The sequence below is a fragment of the Panthera onca genome, chromosome A1 (genome assembly GCF_046562875.1).
Source record: "Panthera onca isolate mPanOnc1 chromosome A1, mPanOnc1 haplotype 2, whole genome shotgun sequence".
Lineage (NCBI taxonomy): Eukaryota > Metazoa > Chordata > Mammalia > Carnivora > Felidae > Panthera > Panthera onca.
In genome coordinates this window covers 173745899-173771523 of record NC_138339.1, presented here as the reverse complement: position 1 = coordinate 173771523, position 25625 = coordinate 173745899, and the positions used below count along the sequence as shown (strand labels likewise).

The 25625-nt window shown below is 43.7% G+C and overlaps 1 protein-coding gene across 4 annotated transcripts in view; it reads right to left on the bottom strand.

Annotated features, from left to right (window-relative positions):
• The window catches only part of ABCC4 (ATP binding cassette subfamily C member 4 (PEL blood group)), a 284074-nt gene that overhangs the window by 246398 nt on the left and 12051 nt on the right, over positions 1-25625 (bottom strand). For all 4 annotated transcript variants that reach the window (XM_081794994.1, XM_060636846.3, XM_078432437.2 and 1 more), the window contains exons 3-5: positions 20630-20808; positions 14628-14656; positions 13395-14080 (exon numbers count right to left, since the gene is read on the bottom strand). In XM_081794994.1, the coding sequence (XP_081651120.1) occupies positions 13395-13972 (578 nt within the window). In that variant the 5' untranslated portion in view covers positions 13973-14080; positions 14628-14656; positions 20630-20808. The remainder of the gene's footprint in view (positions 1-13394; positions 14081-14627; positions 14657-20629; positions 20809-25625) is intronic.

Genomic DNA, 25625 nt, shown 5'->3' with positions numbered 1-25625 from the left:
AATAAAACTTTATTTACAAAAACAGACAGTAGGCTGGATGTGACCTACAGGTCACAGTTTGCCAACCCCTAGTCTAGAACATTACCTAGAGTGTAGTAAGCACTCAAAAATATTTGTTAAATTGTCAAAGTGTTAAAATACTACCTCTGGCCAGGGCAAACCTAGAATAGTAGGTCTAGTTCTAGAAGCCACATTAATATAAAGACATTGATAAACCAAGGCACATTCAGTTCGACCAGATGGAAGAGGGTCTGAAAACCCTGCCATTTAAAGGCATCCTAGGAACTAGAGACAATTCTCTGAAATATTTAATGGGTCCATGACAGTGGTCTTTGAATACCACAAGGCCACCATGTGAGGGGGGGGGGGGGGGAGTCAATGTGCTGTGTTCTCTCTCTCTCTCTCTCTCTCTCTCACACACACACACACACACACACACACACACACACACACACACACACACGAGATACAGATGGTTAGAAACTGCCCAAAAGAAAACTGGCTTAATACAACATTTCTGGTATTTCGGTATGAAGGCATAAGAGACACTGCCCACTGCACAATGTCTGGAAGGGATTCCTGTACTGAGTATGAGTGAAGAACTCTACTGTCCAACCATATAATTCCCTGACATTGGAAGTAGGGCAGACAGGAGCTAGCTTGGGGAAAAAGAGCAGACAGAAACTAGCCCCATGAAGAGGCCAGCAGAGAAGTGGCCATGGAACCAGGAAATGGAATGAGAAACTAAGTCCATGCAGTACAAGACTGGGGAGAAGAGGTAAGTATGAAAGTTGGTTGGCTAAGATGTAAAAGGGGTCTTGAACGACTGTATCAAACACTACGAGGTGGCAGGGAGGGGCAAGATGACTGAGGGGCATCCACAACACTTCTCGATGTTCTCAGGACACACTACCCCTTTTCCACAAATCTGTGTCCCACACACGCCCACCTTCCTCATGCAACCGCTACCATGGGAGCACAACTCTGCCCTACAACAGCGCACACCTGACGTGTTGTGATTAGACACATGGAACACACTTCCCAGTCCACCTTATGGTCAGAGGTGACCAGGTGACTGACACCTGGCCCACGAAATGTGAGTGTAAATGACGTAGGTCACTTCCACGCCACGAACACAGAAACCAGCCACATACAACTTCTTTCCAGCTGAATAAAGAGGACTCAATGGAGAGCACCCAAGGACCAAGCCACAAGACATGAAAAGTCCAGCGACTGAACAAATGTACAGTGTGGTTCCCCACTGCCACCAACCCCAAACAGACTATAAACATGAGATTAAGTGTGGCTTGTTTTGTTTTTTAACTCAATTACTAAGATTTGGGGCTTGTTTTGTTCAGCAACTAGCACTATTTACAGAATTAAACAGACAAGACTGTGTGAGCGCTTTGAGAACAGGAATGTTATTTTTATGAATTTGAATGCCGCAATGAAAAAGGCACTCAAATGTTGGCTGAACGAATTACCTAAACCACAAAGGGGCTGAATCAGTACCCCTGGCCTCCCACTGTGCTCTCAAACAGAGATGGATTTTAAGGGCTGAGAAAGAGTTCAGAAAAGTGGTTCCCAAACCTTAAGCATCTGAGTCACCCAGAATCCTGTTAAAAAATTCTGATTTCAGGATGCCAACAGCTCTCCCCCCAAGCCCCAGATTATGTTCCTTGGGTAAGAAATGAGATTCTGAAATTTACATTGATTCGCTACCTAGGAAATAAAGTACGGCAATACACAAACAAAAATGTTAGGTTACAAACGCTAAGGTAACATAGCTACCATTTCATATGTATTCACTGCTCACTATCTGCCAGACACCATTCTGTTTACCAGTGTCTGGTTCATTTCATATTCTCAACAACCCTATGGGATGCGGACGATTATTCCCACTTCATTTGCCCATGGTCAGGGGAGTCGTAGAGTCAGATTTATCCCCAGGCACTTTTAGCTTCAGATGGGGCGCGCTGTTCCACTGTAACCAGGATCAGGGCTCAGTGCTGTATAAATGTGCCTCGGGCAATGGTGCTGGGAAAGCCACACAGGCTTCAGCCTTGCTCTCCCCCATCCGCTCCCACAACCCTGGTTGTGAACCCAGGGGTTCACTGAGAGCCAGCTGCCTCTCTTCAGTCAGGACCCCAATCCTGGCTCTGGGGGACCTGCACAGGCAGAATAGTTACAAAATCTGCCTCACCTCATCAGAAAACTCTCATAGTGAGAAACTGTTGAAGAGGAGACTCAAAAAGCAGGTTCTGAAGAATTCTAAATACCACTCTTAAGAACTGTTCTTGAAAGCAGTAAGGAGTAGCAGAGGTTTTTAAGCAGGAGGATGGCAGGGATTTGTTTTAGGGTAAAGACTGGAAGTAGGAAGATCCGCTGGGAGGAAGAAAAGCCAAGAGCATGAGCTGAGGCTGGAACAGGAGAGGGATACAGGCTCAGAGGTGTCCACCTTCCCTTGGGCTCACACACTCACATTCAGGAAACACTTGCTGAATGAAGGACTCAAAGGGCATGTCTAAAGTTGAATCAATGGGATTTGATGTCAGAAGACAAAGTCCTTGAGAACAGACAGGTTCTGGGCCCCTGGGTGGCTCAGTCAGCTCAGTCGACTAAGCGTCCAACTTCGGCTCAGGTGATGATCTCGCTGCTCATGAGTTCGAGCCCTGCTTCGGGCTCTGTGCTGACAGTTCAGATCCTGGAGCCTGCTTCAGATTCTGTGTCTTCTTCTCTCTCTCTGCCCCTCCCCTACTCACACACTGTCTCTCTCTCTCTCTCTCTCTCTCTCTCTCTCCCAAAAATAAACATTTAAAAAATTTTTAAAAAAATGGACAGGTTCATGTCTTAATAACTGGATGGACAAGAAAACACATGGCAATTCAGGAGACGGCATGATGGAGACAGGGTAGGAAAATGTGTTTCACAGACGAACATCTGTGAAGAGCAAATTCACTCACTAACATGACTTTTAAATATCTGCTGGATAGTCAGCATACTCATTTATTTCTTTGGTCAACCAGTGTTAACCTGTCGGAGCTAAAGGCAGGCAGACAAAAACAGGAACCTGAGAACAGGTGGCCACTGTGTGTGCTGAGGACTGTGGGCAGGGTACCAGTTGGGGCAGTGACTTCCCCCTCCTCCTCGCTACAGGTCCCAGACAAGTTACATAACCCCTCTGGGCCTGGATTTCCTCCAGTATGACATATTCACGGTCTTATACAATTGAGGATTAACAGGGACATTAAACGTAAACCAGTGAGCAAAAAATTCTGAGCCCACAGGAAGCATCCAATAGGTGTTAGTTACGATCTGTATTGTTATCTAAATGGACCCATCTCAGGAGGACTAAGCATCCTCCACCCCCCTAAGTGCCCAGCAGGAACTTAAAATGTAGATCCCCAAATCCCACCCACACCAATCAGAACTAGAATACCTAGAGAAAGGGAAGGTTCCTCATCTGTATTTTTATGGGCATCTCATAAAATACTGCTGAAACAGATAACGTGAGTTTTAACTTCTAAAAAACATTCGTCTTACTCTCTAACTTATACTTTTGGTTGTGTCACTGTATGTACATAATATATATAAATAATATATATTAATATATATAATATATATATATAATATAATAATATATAATAATATATAAATATATATAAAAGAATTAATCTCTTTGGGTGTATCAATCTTTGGGGCACCTGGCTGGCTCAGTTGGTAGAGCATGCAACTCCTGATCTTGAGATTACAAATTCAAGCCCCACGATGCATGTAGAGATTAAAAATATTTTTAAAATAAAAATAATTGGATCAATCTTTAAATGGATCTAAAACTTATATTCCAGTCTTTAGGAGCCCCCTGGCCATAACAACCTGAGGCTTTAACTCTGGACTAGGTGACTTCTAGGTGACCTGCATTAACGATCATCCCCGTCTCCCAATTTTAAGGCTCAGATATTCATTTACATGCAGCCACAAAGAACTTGCAGGGCCAGAGATAAGAGCTGGGTCCATTCCAAAGCCTAGACCTTCCCACTGCATCACTGCCAACCACTTCTGCACAATTCATCAGCATAGAAACATTGAAAATACTTGCACAGGCTCAGAGCTCACACAAAGAACACCCCCCCCCTGCCCAGAGACATTCTGGTGGTATCAGACAGGGTGTCCTGGCTCCACTGAAAAGTTACAGGTTAAGATTTAGGATAAAGGCTCATGTTGCACACAAGGACCCTGGGTTCCACACCCCACAGAGCAGGTGCAGCCTGGGAGATGTGCGAGGAGGGAGGGGATCCCCTGGAGGACTCAGAAAGGCAAATTAGCTGAATGAACACTAGTTAACCCCTTTTATGTTGAGCAGATGCAGAAACTATAGAGATAAAGACCCAAAAAAATTAAGTTTAAGCTATAGGAGATAAACTTAGTAAATTTTGTTACACTGTTTATTTCACTGCAGGGGCTTAGTAAATTTCAACAAGGGTGTTTTGCTTCAGGCTGTAGTTATTGTACAAATTTGCCAAAACTCCTCAAACTAAATGCTGAAGACACAAACAGGCTGAGGCCAGAAAAAGGGCCCTGGAAAGCTAACCCAGCCTCCATCAGTAACATCTGGATTTCTGGTAACAAACAACGGAAGATTAACATTAAGAGGCATTTTGGGAGCATGCCAAACAGGCTCAGTCAGAAGAGCGTGCACCTCATGATCTCCAAGTTGTGGGTTTGAGCCCCATGTTAGGTGTAGAGTGTACTTTAAAAAAAAAACAAAAAAACAAAAAAAAACCTTCAGGGGTGCCTGGGTAGCATAGTTGGTTAAGCATCTGACGTCAGCTCAAGTCATGATCTCATAGTTTTTGAGTTCAAGCCCCCGCATCAGACTCTCTGCAGGGAACCGGTCTTGGATCCTCTGACCCCCCTTTCTCTGCCCCTTCCCCTGCTTGTGCGTGCTCTCTCAAAAGTAAACATTTTTTTTAATCTTTAAAAAAAAGTGGGGGGCATCTTGAAAATGGTGCCAAGCCCTAGTTTAAAATGAAACATCTCTGGGGGGTGCCTGGGTGGCTCAGAAGGTTAAGTGTATGACTCTTCACTTTGGCTCAGGTCATGATCCCAGGGTCTTGGGATTGAGCTATGCGGTGGGCTCCATGCTTGAAATTCTCTCTCCTGAGGACCCAAAATCACGAATGAAAATGGATTTATCACAACCAATCCCTCAGAAATACAAGCAATTATCGGAGAATACTATGAAAAATTAGATGCCAACAAACTGGACAACCTGGAAGAAATGGATAAATTCCTAGACACCCACACACTACCAAATCTCAAACAGAAAGAAATAGAAAATTTGAACAGACCACAACCAGTGAAGAAATTCAATCAGTTATCAAAAATCTCCCAACAAATAAAGAGTCCTGGACCAGATGGCTTCCCTGGTGAATTCTACCAGACATTTAAAGCAGAGATAATACCTATCCTTCTCAAGCTATTCCAAAAAAATAGAAAGGGAAGGAAAACTTCCAGACTCATTCTATGAAGCCAGCATTACTTTGATTCCTAAACCAGACAGAGACCCAACAAAAAAAGAGAACTACAGGCCAATATTCCTGATGAATATGGATGCAAAAATTCTCAATAAGATACTAACAAATCGAGTTCAACAGCATAGAAAAAGAATTATTCACCATGATCAAGTGGGATTCATTCCTGGGCTGCAGGGCTGGTTCAACATTCACAAATCAATCAATGTGATACATCATATTAATAAAAGAAAAGAGGGCTGCCTGGGTGGCTGAGTTGGTTAAGCAGCCGACTTCAGCTCAGGTCATGATCTCGCAGTCCGTGAGTTCAAGTCCCACGTCAGGCTCTATGCTGACAGCTCAGAGCCTGGAGCCTGTTTCAGATTCTGTGTCTGCCTCTCTCTGACCCTCCCCGGTTCATGCTCTGTCTCTCTGTCTCAAAAATAAGTAAAAGTTAAAAAAAAAAAAAAAAAAAAAAAAAAGAACCATATGATCCTGTCAATCGATGCAGAAAAAGCATTTGACAAAATACAACATCCTTTCTTAATAAAAACCCTCAAGAAAGTCGGGATAGAAGGAACATACTTAAACATCATAAAAGCAATTTATGAAAAGCCCACAGCTAATATCATCCTCAATGAGGAAAAAGTGAGAGCTTTCCCCGTGAGATCAGGGACACCATGCCAGGGATGTCCGCTCTCACCACTGTTGTTTAATATAGTGTTGGAAGTCCTGCCTAGCATCAGCAATGAGACAACAAAATGAAATAAAAGGCATCAAAACTGGCAAAGAAGTCAAACTTTCACTTTTCGCAGACAGGATACTCTACATGGAAAAACCCATAGACTCCACCAAGACTCCTAGAACTGATACATAAATTCAGCAAAGTCACAGGGTACAAAAATCAATGTACATAAATCAGTTGCATTTCTATACAGCAGTAATGAAGCAAAAGAGAAATAAAGAAACTGATCTCATTTACAATTGCACCAAGAACTATAAAATACCTAGGAATAAACCTAACCAAATAATGTAAAAAATCTGTATGCTGAAAACTATAGAAAGCTTATGAAGGAAACTGAAGTAGACACAAAGAAATGGAAAAACTTTCCATGCTCATGAATGGGAAGAATATCGTTACAATGTCAATAATACCCAAAGCAATCTACACGTTCAATGTAATCCCAATCAAAATTGCACCAACATTCTTCTCAAAGCTAGAACAATCCTAAAATTTGTATGGAACCACAAAAGACACAAATAGCCAAAATAATTGAAGAAGAAAACCAAAGCAGGAGGCATCGCAATCCCACACTTTAGCCTCTACTACAAAGCTGTAATCATCAAGACAGCATGGTATTGGCTCAAAAACAGACACATAGACCAATGGAATAGAATAGAGAACCCAGAATTGGACCCACAAATGTATGGCCAACTAATCTTTGACAAAGCAGGAAAGAGTATCCAATGGAAAAAAGACAGTCGGTGATGGGAGAATTGGTCAGCAAAACATGCAGAAGAATGAAACTGGACCACTTTCTTATACCATTCACAAAAATAAACTCAAAATGGATAATGGACCTGAATGTGAGACAGGAAACCATCAAAACCCTAGAGGAGAAAGCAGGCAACCACCTCTTTGACCTCAGCCACAGCAATTTCTTACTCGACACATCTCCAAAGGCAAGGGAATTAAAAGCAAAAATGAACTATTGGGACCACATCAAGATAAAAAGCTTCTGCCCTGCAAAGGAAATAATTAACAAAACTAAAAGGCAGACAGAATGGGAAAAGATATTTGCAAATGACATATCAGATAAAGGGTTAGTATCCAAAATCAATAGAGTACTTACCAAACTCAACACCCGAAAAACAAGTAATCCAGTGAAGAAATGGGCAGAAGACATGAATAGATACTTCTCCAAAGAAGACATCCAGATGGCCAACAGACACATGAAAAGATGCTAAACATCACTCCTCATCAGGGAAATACAAATCAAAACCACACTGAGATAACACCTCACACGTGTCAGAATGGCTAACATTAACAACTCAGGCAACAACAGATGTTGGCGAGAATGCGGAGAAACGGGAACCCTCTTGCACTGTTGGTGGGAATGCAAACTGGTGCAGCTCTCTGGAAAACAGTGTGGAGGTTCCTCAAAAATTTAAAATAGAACTACCCTACGACCCAGCAACAGCACTACTAGGAATTTATCCAAAGGATACAGGAGTTCTGATTCACAGGGGCACATGCACCCCAATGTTCATAGCAGCGCTTTCAACAATAGCCAAACTATGGAAAGAGCCTAAATGTCCATCAACTGATGAGTGGATAAAGAAGATGTGGTTTATACATACAATGGAATACTACCTGGCAATGAGAAAGAATGAAGTCCTGCCATTTGCAACTGTGTAGATGAAACTGGAGGGTATTATGCAAAGTGAAATAAATCAAAGACAGTATCCTTATGTTTTCACTCATATGTGCATCTTGAGAAACTTAACAGAAGACCATGGAGGAAGGGAAGGGGAAAAAAGTAGTTACAAACAGAGAGGGAGGGTGGCAAATCACAAGAGACTCTTAAGTACAGAGAACAATCTGAGGGTGGATGGGGGGGGCGGGGGGGGAGAGGGGAAATGGGTGATGGGCATTGAGGAGGGCACTTGTTGGGATGAGCACTGGGTGTTGTATGTAAGCCAATTTAACAATAAATTATATATATTTTTTTTAAATCAGATCCTCTCTCTCTCTCTGCCTCCCTACCCCACTCATGCTCTCTCTTAAAAAAAAAAAATAAAATACTATCAGCTACCTAATAACATACACCACAGCCACTGTTTGGAAAGAAACTAAACTAAATGAATACATGACACGTCTGCATTCCCAATCACTGAGGGCCCAATGCAGCCAACCTCTAGAAACCATTACAGCACTCAGCATTATCTGCACTTCCCTCGCATCCTCAGCCTTCTCTGAGAAGTCTCCAGAGAGTCTACCCTGGCACCAGTGGCAATCTCCACAACAGCATTCACTTTGCAAGATGACAGTTCACCGACTGTGCCAGTGTCAGGGGAGTGAGAATGTAAGCCATTCTCCGGTGGCCCAAACCCTCCTCAACCCCATTCTCTGGGGACAGGTCTGAGCTGCTAACCACAGGCAGGAGGGTGGATGGATAAATGCAGAGCACACCCCCAGGGATGCTGTGCAGCGGGGGAGCCGGGGACATGTCCAGGGAGTCTTGAGGGACAGGACGATCTAGTGCCCAGCTGGATACACCACACCATTTACTTCCAATAATGGGAAAAGAGGAAGAATTATTCAATAAACCATGATGAGAAAATGGGCTGTCTGGGGAAAAATGGGGCCTCTCTTACACCAAATACAAAAGGAAATTCTAGCTGCCTTTAACATTAGAAAGAAAATGCTTATGGAGATTTAGATGACGCCAGAATCTAAAAAAGATCTATTACAGAAGCAACAGGAAAAACCAGAAAGAAAGAAAAAAAAAAAAGGAAAAACCAGAAAGAAAAGCCCGATTAATGACACATAAATTTATGTAGGGGAGGGGTGCCTGGCTGGCTCAGTCAGTTCAGCAGGCAACCCTTCATCCCCGGGTTGTGAGTTTGAGCCCCACAATGAGTGTAGAGATTATTTGGAAAAAAAAAAAAAAAAAAAAACAACTCTGATCTAAATTGAGACAAATGAAAATCTGAAAAAATATGATAAGCACTATTATAAGTTATTTCAAAAGGTATAAATGCCTCATGGGAAAAAATGTAACACAAATTCAAAGATATTTAAAAAAAGCTCCATCTATATGAATCAAATTCAAATTAAAACTTTGATATTTTTAACCTTTTAAGCACCTTAATTCAGGTATTTAAAGTTCACAATGAAACATGCACACAAGCCGATATTGAGGGTCAACTGGTCCAAAACTGAGAAATCATTTTGCCTTTCACCACTTACTCTACTTCGGGGAATAGAGAAAAAGGAAAGACGCACAAAGATACATGGACGTGCATTGCATCATAATCAGAAATAAACTGTACTCGACACAAGTGAAAGACTGAATAAACCACAATCATTAAATATACTGTTTTGACGATTTAAGCCCATATATAAATGTTAACCATTGGAAATTAAGAAAGAATCAGGATCCAAAACTATTTGGCTGGGGGGGGGGGGGGGGGGGACTACTTGGTTTTGTAGAAAAGACACATGCACAAGAGTTTTAGGAGGAAGACGAAAACACAACCAAAACATCAGCAGATATACTTGGCTAATAAAAACAAATCATCCAGGGGCACCTGGGAGGCTCGGTCAATTGGGTATTGGATCCTTAATTTCAGTTCAGTTCATGGTCAAAAGGCTCATGGGATGGGGCCTCAAGTTGGGCTCCATGCTGACTACGGAGGAGCCTGCTTAAGATTCTCTCTCCGCCTCCCCCCACCCCCCCCCCCCCCACTCACGCTCTCTGTAAAATAAACCATCCATATTCCTTTCTTTTTCTGTAGTTTTAAATTTCTTACAAAAACAGAAAAATATATATATATATTCTTTTGAAAAATTCCTAACAGGGATGCCTAGCTGGTTCAGTCTGTAGGGCATGCAACTCTTGATCTCAGGGTTGTGAGTTCAAGCCCCACACTGGGTGGGCACAGAGCCTACTTAAAAAATAGAACAGGGGCACCTGGGTGGCTCAGTCAGTTAAGGGTCCAACTTCAGCTCAGGTCATGATCTCACAGCTTGTGGGTTGGAGCCCCACGTCAGGCTCTGTGCTAACAGCTCAGAGCCTGGAGCCTGCTTCAGATTCTGGGTCTCCCTTTGTCTCTGCCCCTCCCCCACTTGCATGCACACCCTCTCTCACTTAAAAATAAATATTTTTTAAAAATTGTTTAAATAAAGCAAAAATCCACAACAACTGCCAATAGCCACAAACGTATGACCCCTAGACTCTAAGACCAAAGTGTGCTGTGAAAACACCAAAACCCCAGTAAGGGGGTTTTGTATAGAAGTCAGTAAAGCTAGTTATCAGCATCATTTGGATAGACAGCTACCAGTTCACAAGTTTAGAAAGCAGATGAAATTTAAGAAAAGCAAATATCCAATGAGAAGCTGAAAACTAGGGCTTTTCTCTACAAGTTGGGCCTTATCTCCAGGCAGTACTCCCTGACTGGGCTCATTTCAGCTTTCCCACCTGCAGCCAGAAGGGTACACATGGAAATCACTAAGGTGGCCTCCGACTTTAAAACCTCTAAAACTGCAGGGGCGCCTGGGTGGCTCAATTGGTTGACCATCAGACTTTGGCTCAGGTCATGATCTCATGTGAGTTTGAGCCCCGCGTCAGTCTCTGTGCTGACAGCTCAGAGCCTGGAGCCTGCCTGGAGACTGCTTCGGATTGTATCCCCCTCTCTCCCTGCCCCTGCTCGCTCATGATCTCTCTCTTTCACAAAGTTAAATAAACACTTAAAAAAAATTTTTTTAAGCCCTAGAATTGCAGAAGGTAAATAAACCAACGTAGGATAGCAATCACGGTCAATCTGACCTCAAAAGACTTGCACAACCCTTTTTTAAAACTGGAATAACAATGCCACTGGGGGCGGTGGCTTCAAGCAGCGAGCCAGGCTCAACCTTCCATCAGCATCACCTGCAGCACCTGTTTCAAACCCACCCCCCCCCCCCCCCGAGTTTCTACATAATTTACAGAACAGGTCTGAAATGGGGGCTGGAGAATTTGCATCCCTAACAAGCTCCCAGGTGATGCAGATGCTAAAGCCGTTAAGAGCCCGGCTTTGAGGACAGGTGCCCTAAAGCATGGTGATAGCTTTCACAAGCACCATCTCATCTCCAACAGCAGTAACTTTAAGAAACTCCGGCCTGCAAGACCAAAAGTGTGTATGGACTAGCCTTCTCCACGTATTTAAGAGCAAGTGTCCCGGGGCGCCTGGGTGGCTCAGTCGGTTAAGTGGCCGACTTCGGCTCAGGTCATGATCTCACGGTCCGTGAGTTCAAGCCTCGCGTCAGGCTCTGTGCTGATGGCTCAGAGCCTGGAGCCTGTTTCAGATTCTGTGTCTCCCTCTCTGACACTCACCCGTTCATGCTCTCTCTGTCTCAAAAATAAATAAACGTTAAAAAAAAAAAAAATTAAAAAAAAAAAAAAAGAACAAGCGTCCAAACAGAAGCAGCTCAGTACAGCGGTTACAAACACAGGCTCAGGAGCCAGACTGCCTGCTTTGGGATCCTGCTCTACATCTAAATAGCTGTGTGATCCCAAGCAACTTCACCTCTGCTTCAGGACTGTCAGGTGTAAAACAGAGAGAAGCACTCCTTCCCCTGCAGTAAGGAAGTTGGAAATAGCTTCATCCAAAATCCTCATCTTCCCATTTTCACGTGAAAAATCCACAAACAGAAAGTGCTTCAGAATTCCTTGCCCTGCCTGAAGTTAAGGAGACATTTGCCTGCTTCACCACTGTTGACCATACCCACATCCAAATTTCTTCTTCTACCCATAGTCCTCTTTCCTTCAGAGGGGCCAAAGGGCCAAGAGATGTTCCCACACAAAGTGAATACACCAATCAAAACAAACGTAGGCATACTCACCCCCTTGGGATCTCCTAGGCTTACCCCATTTAAAAGAGTAAATTATCAGAATGTGGGTAAGATTAGAGCCTTCAGGTTAGTTTGGGGTCAAGAAACAAAAGATCTAATGCAAATGCAATTTAAGTCCAAAGGTTCAGGCCCACCTAGTTAGTAGTCCCAGCTACGACATGGAAAACTAGCCAAGAGCTTCACCTCTCTGAGCCGTTTTTCACCCCTGTGTTTTCTCCCAGCTCAGGGACCCTCCAATAATTTTAGGTCCATAGGGAGCCTGGAGAAGACTACCTGCATTAAGACCACGGATCACTTCTACAAAGGCTAGAGATCCAGAGACCACAGGCTTCAAGGACCCCATCTCCAGAGCGGTCCTCAAAGGTGGAAATGGAAATAATTGCAATAAGGAAAGCGGCTGTTCAAAGACATGCTCCAGTTGTGGCTCTGTGTGGCCAGGATAAAAACGTGTTAAAGAGCAGTGTTCCCATTTATTAAATAAAAAAGCTGTTATTTTACCCACACGAAATATGCCACAACTAGATACCAGGACACGGTGTGAGACACACAGGAACAGAGGAAGGGGAAGAGAGAGACATGGTCACAGCCACACAAACACACAAGGGAGCCCGGTGGAGTTGCAGCTCAGTGTCACAGAAGGAATATCGGAAGAGGTGGGAACGCCGTGGGGGAGATGGCAATGGTCCAGGGCACTAATTAAACTGCGGTTAAGTTTAGATAAAGGAAGCTGTTCACAAGCTGCTTGCTTAGGAAGAAAAAGGTGCAGCTTTAGCTCATGAGAAGTGCGAATCCCTGAGCGGCACGGGGGAAGTGGGCTAAGGGGGGGAAGGGTCTAGTCGGTTCTCCCACTAGGCAGTAATTCTCCCCGGGCAGCTACGGCTCTCCCCCTCCCCAGCTCCTGCTCCGACTCCTGCGGCGGCGGTCGCTGCTGCTGCTGCTGCTGCTGCTGCTGCTGCTGCTGCTGCTGCTGCTGCTCCCAGGCACTGGACGCTGGCAGAGCCGCGAGCACCAAGGCAGGGATCCCCTGGTCCCCAGAACCCCTCTCCGGCCCTGTTCCCGCGCCCGCCCTGGGCGCCGGGGCGCAGACGGGGACCACGCGGCCGGCGTGGGGCGGCCCCACGGGCGGCTGGAAGCCGCGTGCTCCCGTCGCCGGCTGCAAGAGCTCCCACGCCGCGACCCTCTGCCCTCCAGCCCCAGAAGGCGCCGGCAGCGACAGGCAGGCGCGCGGCGGCGGCGCGATGTCGCAGCTCGGGCGGGGCGCTCACCAGAAGAATACGCGCGAGCAGAGGTTCGCGTCCTGCAGCGGGTTGGGCTTCACGTCCGGGTACACGGGCAGCATCTTGCCGGCGGGGTCGTGCTTCTCCCGGAGACGCGGGCGGGGATACCGGAGCTCCTGTGCCGCGCGGGTCCTCACGGCGGGAGCCCAAGAACCACCCGTTTCCGGGAGCAGAGCGCCGGCGGCCCGCCCCGTTCCCGCCCCCACCCCCGGGCCGCGCAGCTGCTGCAGCCGGGAGACGGGAGCCGCGCGCCGCGTGCGAGGCGGCGGGACGGGGGCGGCGGAGACCACGCTGCCCGTACCCCGAGCAGGTGCGAGGCGACGCCGTTGGATGAAGGCGGGTAGGCCGAGCTCGCGGCCCGCAGGGCCCTGCGCGGAGGCGCCCACGTGCTCAAACCTGGATGCAAACTTTGCATAAGTTCGGGCTCCCAGCCCCGGCACCCTGCTGAGGGTGCCGAGGGGAGGCGCCGGCTCTGCCCGCCCCCGCGGCTCGGACGCGCCCCCTGGGCTGCTGCTTTGAGAGCTGCGGGACGGCTTTCGCCTGCCTTCTGGGCTGGCTGCCCTCATCAGGACCAAACAAGGGTGCTAGGGCAGGTGGTCCAGCCTGCGAGCCAAACGTTTGACCTCAGACAACAGCAGGATTTAGCACAGATTATCTTTGTAGAGCTGCAAGACCTAAAGAAAGGTAATAGAGGATTGAAGATGAATGCATGCTGTCATTGGGGGAAGCTTTTCCCATCTCACCTGTTGCATTGCACGAAGGAGCTCTTGGCAGATTTTTGCTGCCCTCTGAGATTGAGAAAGGCCGGTAGGGAGGAGAGAGCCGGCCTTATGGTTTCATTCATCATGCCCTGGGAGCCCAGCAGAGTAAAAGTAGCCAAGGGAACATGTTACAGAACACTGGTTAGTTGCACTACAGGGGGGCCTTGACTCCCTTCTAACTTTAACAAGGCCAGATTCAAGAAGGTGTTGTTATTTATTATCCCTGTTTTCCAGATGAGAAAGATAAGACTAAAGGACAGAACTTATACATCGTCCATAAATGATGAAACCCAATTTGGACTCAAGTCAGAGTCCAGCATGGGCTGCCCCACTAGTGATGGTCAGTGTGCGTGAAAAGTGCCCAAATAGGCTGGTGGGATGAATGAATGATTGCAGGACCTGATGAACAAAACCTTGGACTCCCACTCCTAAGTCTTTGGTTGTTGTGTGGCCATCTTACCAGCTCAGCAGCTTCTCTTCCCTTCAACCCTAATTGAAGAAAAAGCAAAGGTTTCAGTTCAAAATACTTACAGCAAGATCACTTTTTTTTTTTTTAATTAAGTAAACTCTACCCCCAAGGTGGGACTCAAATACACCACAGGAGATCAAGAGTTCCAAGCTCTACTGACTGAGCCAGCCAAGTGCCCCAAGATCACTTTACTTTTTAATAATTTCCCATTTACCTTGGCTAAAATGGTGTTATCGATAATGGCTTTGGTTGCCAGAGGGGAGGCGAGTGGGTGAAATAAGTGAAGGGGATTAAGAGTACACTTGCCAGGCACCTGGGTGACTCAGTCGGTTAAGCCTCCAACTTCAGCTCGGGTCATGATCTCACAGTCAGTGAGTTCGAGCCCGGTGTCGGACTCTGTGCTGACAGCTCGGAGCCTGGAGCTCGCTTCAGATTCTGGATCTCCCTCTCTCTCTCTCTCTGCCCCTCCCCCGCTCGTGCTCTGTCTCTCTCAAAAATAAAATATTAAAAAAATATATATACTTAACCATGATTAGCGCTGAGTAATGTATGGAATTGTTGAATCATTATATACACCTGAAACTAATACAATACCAGTGTTAATTATACTTGAATAAAAAATGATTTTTAATGTCAGTTATGCAATATGAAAAATGTTGGAAAACTGGTGTAGACCAATGTGACTATAGTTGACAATACTATTCTGTCAAGTATACTGTGTTCTTGAAATTTGCTGAGAGAGCAAATCTTGGGTGCTCTTAGGAAAAAAAGAAAAATGGTTAAGATGTGAGATGATGGGAGGGGTTACCTGGGTGGCTCCATCAGTTAAGCATCCGACTCTTGGTTTCAGCTCGTCATGATCTCACGGTTCATGGGTTCGAGCCCCTTGTCAGGCTCAGCAGCTGGCATCTCAGAGCCTGCTTGGGATTCTCTCTCTCTCTTCTCTCTCAGCCCCTCCCCCGCTCACACTGTCTCTGTCTCTCTTGACTTAAACAAAAAGATGTGAGGTGATGGACATGTTGATTGGCTTGGTTGTAAATGTTTCATAATGTAGATGTATACCAAGTCTCAGTTGTACACCTTCTGTACAATTTTTTGATTGTCACTCATACCTCAGTAAAGCAGGAGAGAAATGACCTTTAAAGAAAGCCTTGGGGCTGAGCTGGGTGGCTCAGTTAAGTGTCCGACTCTTGATTTCCACTCAGGTCGTGATCTCCCTTCATGAGTTCAAGCCCCTGTCAGTGCAGAGCTTGCTTGGGATTCTCTCTCCTCTCTCCTCTCTCTCCTTCTCTCTCCTTCTCTCTCTGCCCCTCTCCTCTCTGTGCTCTCTTTCTCTCTGTCTCAAAATAAATAAGTATACTTCAAAACAAAAAGAAAGCCTTACTATATTCATTTTTTTATAAGTCAAATGTGTAAGAATAGCAAAATGTTGACCATGTTTAATTGATGGGTGATGGGAGTTTATTATACTATCTCCTTGATATTTCATGTATGTTTGATAATTTCCATTATAAAAAGGAAGATATTTAGGTCTCAATATTATAAGAAAACTATAATTATTCAATTATTCCCTTTCTGTGTTAGCTCTTTCTCAGATAATGCAATCTATAAACCTAAATAATCAGCCCTCCCCTGATTATAGTTCTTGAAACTCCCTACATTTTCCAGCCTAAATGCTCAGCCAGCAGGTCTGAGTCAAGATGAAGGCCATGCTCTCTAAAGTTAGAAGTCAAGTGACTTCCCTTGTCACTCTGCCCCAGGCCACTCTCCAGCCCTACAACTCCCAGAATTATAGTTAGCTGGTTACAAACTGCCAAAAACACTCTGTCCCTTCAGCTTCTGCTGAGTCCTTTTTTTTTTCAAACTAAGATCTTTTGAAACCTCTTACCGTTATTTCCTGTACATGAACTAATATGGTATTTAGAAGGATTATGAGAACCAGTGTTAAATTATAGGGAGAAGACTAGATTTGGAACCAGGGGACCAGGCGTACAGACTTTTCACTTATTACCTAAACTTCCTGACCCTTCTTTTCCCCAGGTCTAAAACGGGAATCAATATGCCCCCCTCTTCCTGCTTCCTACAGAGTTATTGTGAGCCTCACAACTCATAACTGTACTTTGTAAAACCTAAGGCAACATATAAATAAAAGGGTTTTTTTTTTTCATTCATTTAACAAATGCTTAGTGAATGCCTTTTAAGTATATGACCACGAGGCCAGGCACAGAGCATGCAAAGCATTACCTGCACATGTTTACTGATTTTTTTTTAATATTTTTTAATGTTTATTTATTTTTGAGAGAGAGACAGAAGTGTAAGCAGGGGAGGGACAGAGAGAGCAGGAGACACAGAATCTGAAGCAGGCTCCAGGCTCTGAGGTGTCAGCACAGAGCCCAACGTGGGGCTCGAACCCATGAACCACCAGATCATTACTGAGCCACCCAGGCATCCTACATGTTCACTGATCTTAAATAAATAGTTCAGTACTGTAACTACATAGGCAGTAAGTATCGGACAGGCTGTGGAGCAATCAAATTGCTGGCAGGGACGTAACATGGTACAGCCACAAAATTACCACCTTACCCAGGAAGTCCACTCCTGGTATCTGTTGGTTTGGAGGCATCCCAAGAGCTCCCCTGGTGTAACCTGAAACTGTCCCCTGTACTTGGAGGGCAGGGAGAGACCGAAGACAGAGGCAGCCCATTCCAGTTGGTAGGTGGCAGTGTTCATAAACAAAGTGAACTTTTATACAGCTTGTCTTGAGTGGCAGCAAGAAAAATGGATCCCCACACCCACCAGTCAAATCTTAAATCTGTGAAGAGGCCTTAACTAGGTTCAGACACATATAACATGCAGATTCTCTCAATACCACATCACTATCTCAAGGCTGTGTCCTTGGGGCAGCCTCTGGGAGTGGGAGCCCACATTCCGAGGACAAGGAAGGGGGTGAGGAGACTCCAATGGCTGGGGTGAAGCTCATGGGTCAACTGATGGTCATGTCTTTTCAACGACATACCCCAGCACTGTCTACCTAAGATAAATGAAAACATGTCTGCACGATAAAAACTTAGACACAAGGGCACCTGCTGGCTCAGTCAGTAGAGCATACAATTCTTGATCTCAGGGTTGTAAGTTCAAGTCCAACACTGGGTATAGAGATTACATAAAACTAAAAATCTTAAAAGTAAAAATAAATAAAAACTTAGACACAAATGTCAGGGGCACCTGAGTGACTCAGTCGGTTAAGCGTCCAACTTCAGCCCAGGTCATGATCTTGCAGTTTGTAGTTGGAGCCCCACATTGGGCTCTCTGCTATCAGCACAGGGCCCGCTTCAGGTCCTCTTCCCCTTCTCTCTCTGCCCCTCCCCTGCTCATTCTCTCTCTCTCTCAAAAATAAATAAATAAACTTAAAAAAAAATTGTCATAGCAGCACTACTCATAAAAGCCAAAAGGTGTGTGTTGGGGTTGGGGGGAGTGAGAACCAAGTGTCCATCAACTCACCCACTGGTGAATGGATAAATAGAATGTGGTCTTACATCCAATGAAATATTATCTGGCATTTTATTAAAAGGAGTGACATTGACATTTGCTATAACAGGCACGAACACTGAAAATATGCTGCATGAATGAAGTCAGTCATTGACTGGTGAGGAGCAAAGAGCAAACATCTAGGGAGACATTCAATCTTTTTATACCTGATTTATTCCCAAACCTCAGAGACATGATGCATAGTGTGCCTTTACAAGCTATAAATTACTAGATGGTCTTCAGGATCCCTCTCAAATATTCAAAGCATCAAGTGTTAAATCTGCAGTAGGTATAAGAGCTAATAATGCAGTACTAAGCTGGTTCAGCTAAGACAGTGCTATTCTTCAAACATTTTTCTCCCAAGACATATGGAACAAATGGCATTCACAATTTAAACGTACTCCAATGGGTTGAGCACAAATGCTCCATCAGTACACCTTCTAGTAAGTCTTCACCTCCATATCCTTAGGGGTGGGCACCGACTCAAATGTAGCAGCCAATCATAATATGCCATGGCCATGGCCAGAGGGGCAGGCCCAGAAACAGGCTCATGGCCCAAGCCAGCCAACTGGCTTTCTTTCTTGAGAATTTATTTTTGCTGGAGCTACAAAGGAAAAACCTCCCTTTCCTTTCTGATCAGGGAGTTGTAAAGATATGACCCATAACTGCTGGTGGCCATGTCTCCCATGTATGTGGAGAGGCCTGAAAGAATAAAGCAGGTACCCAATGGAAAGGCATGCAATCAACAACTATTTAGTAAACACCTACTGTACCAAGAACGATTCCAGGAAGGAAGAACAAGAGGAGTAATACAAGAGAGAGTCTTGGTGGTAACAGATCTCTGCGGATCCTGAAGCTAAGAGGATCCCTACTTAGATTGTGTGACGTTCCGTAGCAGGACCTAGGACTCTCCAGTTCATATCCTCTGTGCCCATCTCCAGGTCTACAGCAGCTTACTGCGTACTTGCAACTCCCTGCTTAAGGGTCTTTTTCTGGCTATGGAAGGACATTGGGCCCATACGCAAGGCAAGCCAAAAGCCTGTAATCAACCCTCAACCAGTGATGGGGAGCTGTAGATGAATGCCCAATCTCCTTGTCTACAGCTACAATAATTGTCTCCCAGTGCTCCCCAGCAGGATGGAGCCCAGCTGCCTAAGCAGTAACTTGCAAGCTAATACACCCTTTGTTTCTTCCTTCCTTTCTCTGTCTCACTTCTCCACTCCCTGCAAATGTTGTCCTGGGATCACCTCCAAAATAAACTACATCCACTCAAATCCTCATCTCGGCTTACTACTATGAGGACCCAAATGAAGACAAATGGGAAGGAAATATCCTTCCCATTACTGAAAATTATATTCATCGTCTTGCACCCTTAAAATCCTAACAAATAGTATAAACTCTGGGTTGTTCAAAGGAGCGACACTATTCACATGAGGATTTTGAAGACTTAAAATGCGTGTGGTCCAAATTGAGATATGCTATAAGGGTAAAAAACACACACTGGATTTCAAACACAATACAAAAATATATGTTAATGTCTCAGTGACTTTTTACATTGATTACATATTGTAATGGTAGTATTTTGGACACACTGGTTTAAAAATATCTTGCTAATATTGATTTCAACTTCACATGTTCCTTTTTAAAGTGACTACTAAAAAACATAAAATTACAGCTGTGGCTTCAACTGTATATTTCTTTTTTTTTTTTTTTAATGTTTATTTATTTTTTTGAGACAGAGAGAGACAGAGTATGAACAGGGGAGGGTCAGAGAGAGGGAGACACAGAATCTGAAACAGGCTCCAGGCTCTGAGCTGTCAGCACAGAGCCCGACGCGGGGCCCGAACCCACGGACCGCGAGATCATGACCTGAGCCAAAGTCCGACGCTTAACAGACCGAGCCACCCAGGCGCCCCTGTATATTTCTTTAAATACATTCTTTTTTTTTCCTTGAATGTCTATTTAGTTTTGAGAGAGAATGAGAGAGCACGAGTAGAGGAGAGGCAGAGAGAGGAGACACAGGATCTGAAGCAGGCTCCAGGCTCCAAGCTATCATCTGTCCACTGTCCACTATCAGCACAGAGCTCAAAGCAGGGCTCGAAACCGCAAACCGTGAGATCATAACCTGAGCTGAAGTCAGACACTTAACAGACTGGGCCATCCAGGTGCCCCCTCAGTGTATATTTCTGTGAACAGCATTGCTGTAATCAATGGATAGGCTCGAACACCACTAATTTCTTTCCCACTCAAGAAAGCAAGCAAATAAGATTCGTGTTACTATACAAGTGACCTTGAACATGCTCTAGTTCATAAAAAGAGGTTATCCTTAGGTTTCAGAACTTCCTTAATAGTAATGAAGTACTTGTGTCACTTCCCATTGGATCTTAGTCATTTCTACGTTATGATGCTATCGTAAAGAGTTAAATAGTTAAAACATTCACAAAGCCTGGTTCGCTATATTTTACCTGGTCTTCCTTTAAGATGTGATAATAATATCAAAAGTTCAAGTTATTTTGCTTTCAGTCGTTTGGAAAATCAATCCATTATTGAGATTCGTTGTCCAGAAACTGCTAAAAGTTGATCAAGATGTCTTCAGAAAAAGATACACCTAAAAAGATGAAATCCCTACTTCCAGCCTTGCAATCTAGAAAAAGAATGGGTAAAAAGTAACTTATACCAAAATTATACAAATAATAAATATAAATATGTAAATACATCTGTTCTCACCTATCAAACTAGCAAAGGTTTTTTATTTTTCAAATTAGCAAAGATTTTTTTTTAAAAAACAATGTACCCCATGTTAACGAAGGCAAAACATAAGAGGCACTGTATGTAGTATACTATTGGCAAAAGGTAAATTAGAATAGCCTTTTTATTTTATTTTTTTATTTTTAAAAAATTAAAAAAAAATTTAATGTTTATTTTTGAGAGAGAGAGAGAGAGCATGCAAAGCTGAGGAAGGCAGAGAGAGAGGGAGACAGAGGATCAGAAGCAGGCTCTGTGCTAACAATGCAGGGTTTGAATTCATGAACTGTGAGATCACGACCTGAGCTGAAATCTGATGCTTAACCGGCTAAGCCACCCAGGAACCCTTAAAATGGCCTTTTTAGAAAACATTTGGCAATACTTACATTTGAGATACATTTGAGATCCTTAAAAATATTCATCCTCTTGATTCAGTAATTCTACTTATAGGAATTCCATTTATAGGATTATTAAGGGAAAAAGTACTGGGGCGCCTGAGTAACTCAGTTGGTTAAGCATGTGACTCTTGATTTTGGCTCAGGTCATCATTCCAGGGTTGTGGGATTGAGTCCCACTTTGGGCTTTTCACTGAATGTGAGCCTGCTTAAGATATTCTCTCTCTCTCTCTCTCTCAAATATAAATAAATGAACAAACAAACAAATAAATGGAAAGTACAGATGATAATTTATGTACAGATTTCTTTATGTATAAATATGCTTATCAGAGCATAGGATTTAGAAACAGCTAAAAGCCAAGCAAAGGCAGAATGTTTAAGTAAATTATGACTCACTTTTAAACAAGTACTTTTTGAACACCTACCATACATCAGATTCCCTTCAAAATGCTGAGGGTCAATAGTGGGAAATAGACAGTAAACTATAAAAGACAGTAAGTAAGTAAATTAGCGAACAAGATAATTTCAGGTTTGGTGAGGACAATGTAGGAAAATAGGATGTGAAAGGGAGTGCTTAAAGGTGCTGGCCAGCTGATTTAAGTTACCTAGTGAGGAATGCTACTCAGAAGATAGGCTTGAACTGAAACAAGGAGCCAGCCTGTATAAATCTGGGAGCAAAACACCAAAAATTCCAAAATTAAAAATCCATGGCATTATATAGTATAACTTAGGGGGAGAGTGTAGCTTTAAAAAAAAAAAAAATGAGAAAGAGAACTCCTCCCAGGTCTGTAAGAGAGAGAAGGACTCACAGTCAACCATTTTCCCAAGAGTGAGGAGGCAGACAGGTGAATCCTGGAACCCCAGGACCCCTGGCCTGGAGGGACCAGCTGAACTGTAGCTGACGAATTGCCGGAGGCTCAGTGTGAACAAGTCTGAAAGTTAAAAAGTCCGGGGGAACCCAGTCACGGAGGGATGCCCACAATATCGTGACATTTACTTCCCAGAGCTTTATCAGGTTCCCACAGTTGGTATCAGAGAGGCTTCCTGCAGGGGGGAGGGGAAAGGAACCATTTTGAAATATGCCAGAACACTCAAACCTTAACAAGGCCTTGCCTATAAAAGAAAGATCAGAGTTACGTCCAACTTCTCCTCAGAAACCACACAAGAGAGTGGAGTGAAAATTTTAAGTGCAGAGGGAAACAACAACAACAACAACAACCTAGAATTCTATACCCTGTAAAATGATCTTTTGGGAGTGAAGAAAAAATACAGAAAAACAAAAATTTTGTTTTTCTCAGGAAAACAAAAATTTTGTTTTTCTCAGGAAAACAAAAATCGGGGGATTATTTTGCCAGTAGACCTGCCTTGCAAAAAAATGTTAAAAGAAGTTCTTTAGAGAGAAGGAAAATAATGTAGGTCAGAGATTCAGATCTATGTAAAGAAACAGCATGGAAGGAGTAAGGGAAGGGACAATCATGCAAGGGGAACCAATAAAATGGTATTGAGAGCTTGGAATCATGACCAGAATGGAAGCAGAACTTTCAAAAGGCCTATTTTTTTTTTTTTTTTTTTTAGATTTTATTTTTAAGCAATTTTTATGTTTAAGTAATCTCTGCACCCAATGTTGGGTTTAAACTCACAACCCTAAGAACAAGAGTCACACACTTTTCAGGGCACCTGGGTGGCTCAGTCGGTTGGGCATCCCACTTCGGCTCAGGTCATGATCTCACAGCCAGTTAGTTAGAGCCCCACATCAGGCTCTGTACTGACAGCTCAGAGCCTGGAGTCTGCTTCGGATTCTGTGTCTCCCCCTGTCTCTGCCCCTCCCCTGCTCTCTCTCTCTCTCTCTCTCTCAAAAATGAATAAACATTAAAAAAAAAAAAAAAAGAGTCGATACTTTTCTAACTGAGCCGGCCAGGCACCCACAAAAGGTGTATCTTAGGAGCAGGGATAAAAGCAACAGAGACGTGGTGAGGGACTATAGCAGAGAGGGTTATACTCTACCCATTTCTCATCCTTTACTTCTCTTTTGTGGTAAACACATGCTATCACCTCATCTATGGACTCAGGACCAGCCAGCTATTTGACTTGTATATTGATTCATTTTCATTGCACTAATGGCTAATACCTTTTATTGACTCAACTGTAGATTCTTTCTGGATTCCTAACATGTGACCATTTGACTGTGCCTGAGCCCTGGTGACTAAGGTGGATTTTTGGGTTTTTGTTTTTTTGTTTTTTTACTTCCTGCAGTGGGTTTCACCAGATTCTTCCTGGTAATGGGTATTTTACCACTGCCCACAGTCTACAAGAAGGAGGAAACAAGATAAGACAGTAGTTTTGGATAAGAAACAAGTGAAAAAGGGCAGCTGGCCTTCAGCCCAGAGCTCTGCTAAGAAAGCTGATATGTCACCTCTTCAAATGAGCTGGTCTGTAAGGACACATTTAACCCCATGTCATGTATCTATGCAAAGTTCAGAGTCACACGATGTGCTTCAGCTTGCTAGTACCCAGTAAGTGATACCACTCTCTCTAAACTGAGACCAAATTCTGGACCAGAAGTTTCACCAACTGGGGTGTCTGTGTGTAATTTTTCATTTTTCAACAGCCAGACTACTTAAGTCTTTACTTGTCAATCAAAACAGACAGGCAGGCTCTTTCTAGCACACATCTGTGTGTCCTATGGAACCTCAACCTTTACTCTGCTACCCTAACACCATCACTTTTCTTATTTCAAATTCAGACTTTCATCCAGCAACTGAATATCAAGGTCGCCATCCATCTCTGCCTACCAACTTGTTTCATTTCTGTAAAACAACCAGTTATGCACTATAAATAAAGCACTTGTTTACAGATCCATTTGAGTGCTTTATTATATTTTCCTGAATTGTTTTAAATAAATAAATAAATAAATAAGAAAATTAATATGCAAACATCAACTCGCAATAATGCAATTAAGGCAAAGATGGAGAGAGCATGAAGTGGACCAGGGGAGGTGCTTCTTCTGTTTGGTGTGGATACATATTGGAAAGAAACTGGTTGAGCAATTCTGAAGGACAAGAATTTCTTTTTTTAATTTGTGTAATACTTACAGCAGCTTTATTCATAACTGCCCAAACTTGGAAGCAACCAAGATGTCCTTCAATAAGTGAATGGAGGGGCGCCTGGGTGGCTCAGTCGGTTGAGGGTCCGACTTCGGCTCAGGTCATGATCTCATGGTCCGTGAGTTCGAGCCCCGTGTCGGGCTCTGTGCTGACAGCTCAGAGCCTGGAGCCTGTTTCAGATTCTGTGTCTCCCTCTCTCTCTGCCTCTCCCCTGTTGATGCTCTGTCTCTCTCTGTCTCAAAAATAAATAATAAAAAATGTTAAAAAAAAAAAAATAAGCGAATGGATAAATCAACTGTGGTACATCCAGACAATGGAATATTATTTAGCACTAAAAAGAGATGAGCTACCAAGCTATGAAAGGACATGGAGGAAACTTTAATGCATGTTACTAAGTTAAAGAAGCCAATTTGCAAAGGCTACATAGTATATGAGTCTACCTACATGACATTCTCAAAAAGGCTAACTATGGAAATAGTTAAAAAATCGGTGGTGAGCAGTGGGCGGGGGGATGGGTGGGAGGAGGGGTGAATAGGTGGAGCACAGTGAAAATGCTCTGTATGACACCATAACGATAGAGACCTCATTACAGAATTGTCCAAACCCATAGAATTGACAACACCAAGAATGAACCCTCTTATAAACTGTAGACTTTGCCTGACCATACTGCCTCAGTGTAGGTTAATCAATTGTAACAAATGGACCCACTCTACTTCGGGATGTTGGGGGCGGGAAACTATGTATGTGCAGGCACCAGGCGTACAGGAAATCTCTGTACCTTCCGTTCAAAAAAAGAAAAGAAAAAGTCTATGAAATACTGATAAAATACTGGTGAAGATTATGTATCTAAAAGGTGAAGGGTAATAATAGAGGAAATGGAGAGGTTTTTTTTATAATTTATAGATTAATATTCCACATTAATAAAGTATCCCAATGATCCCTTAGAGAAATTCACAGACTTATACATCATCTGATAGAGATACAGCTTTCCTTGACTCAATCAAGAAAATTGGGTGGCTAAGTTGGTTAAGTGTCTGATGATTGATTTCAGCTCAGGTCATGATCTCACAGTTGGTGAGACTGAGCCCTGCATTGGGCTCTGTGCTACCAGTACCAAGTCTGCTTGGGATTCTCTCTCAATCTCTCTCTCTCTCTCTCTCTGCCCCTCCCCCATGCTCTCTCTCTCAAAATAAATAAATAAACTTAAAAAAAAAAAA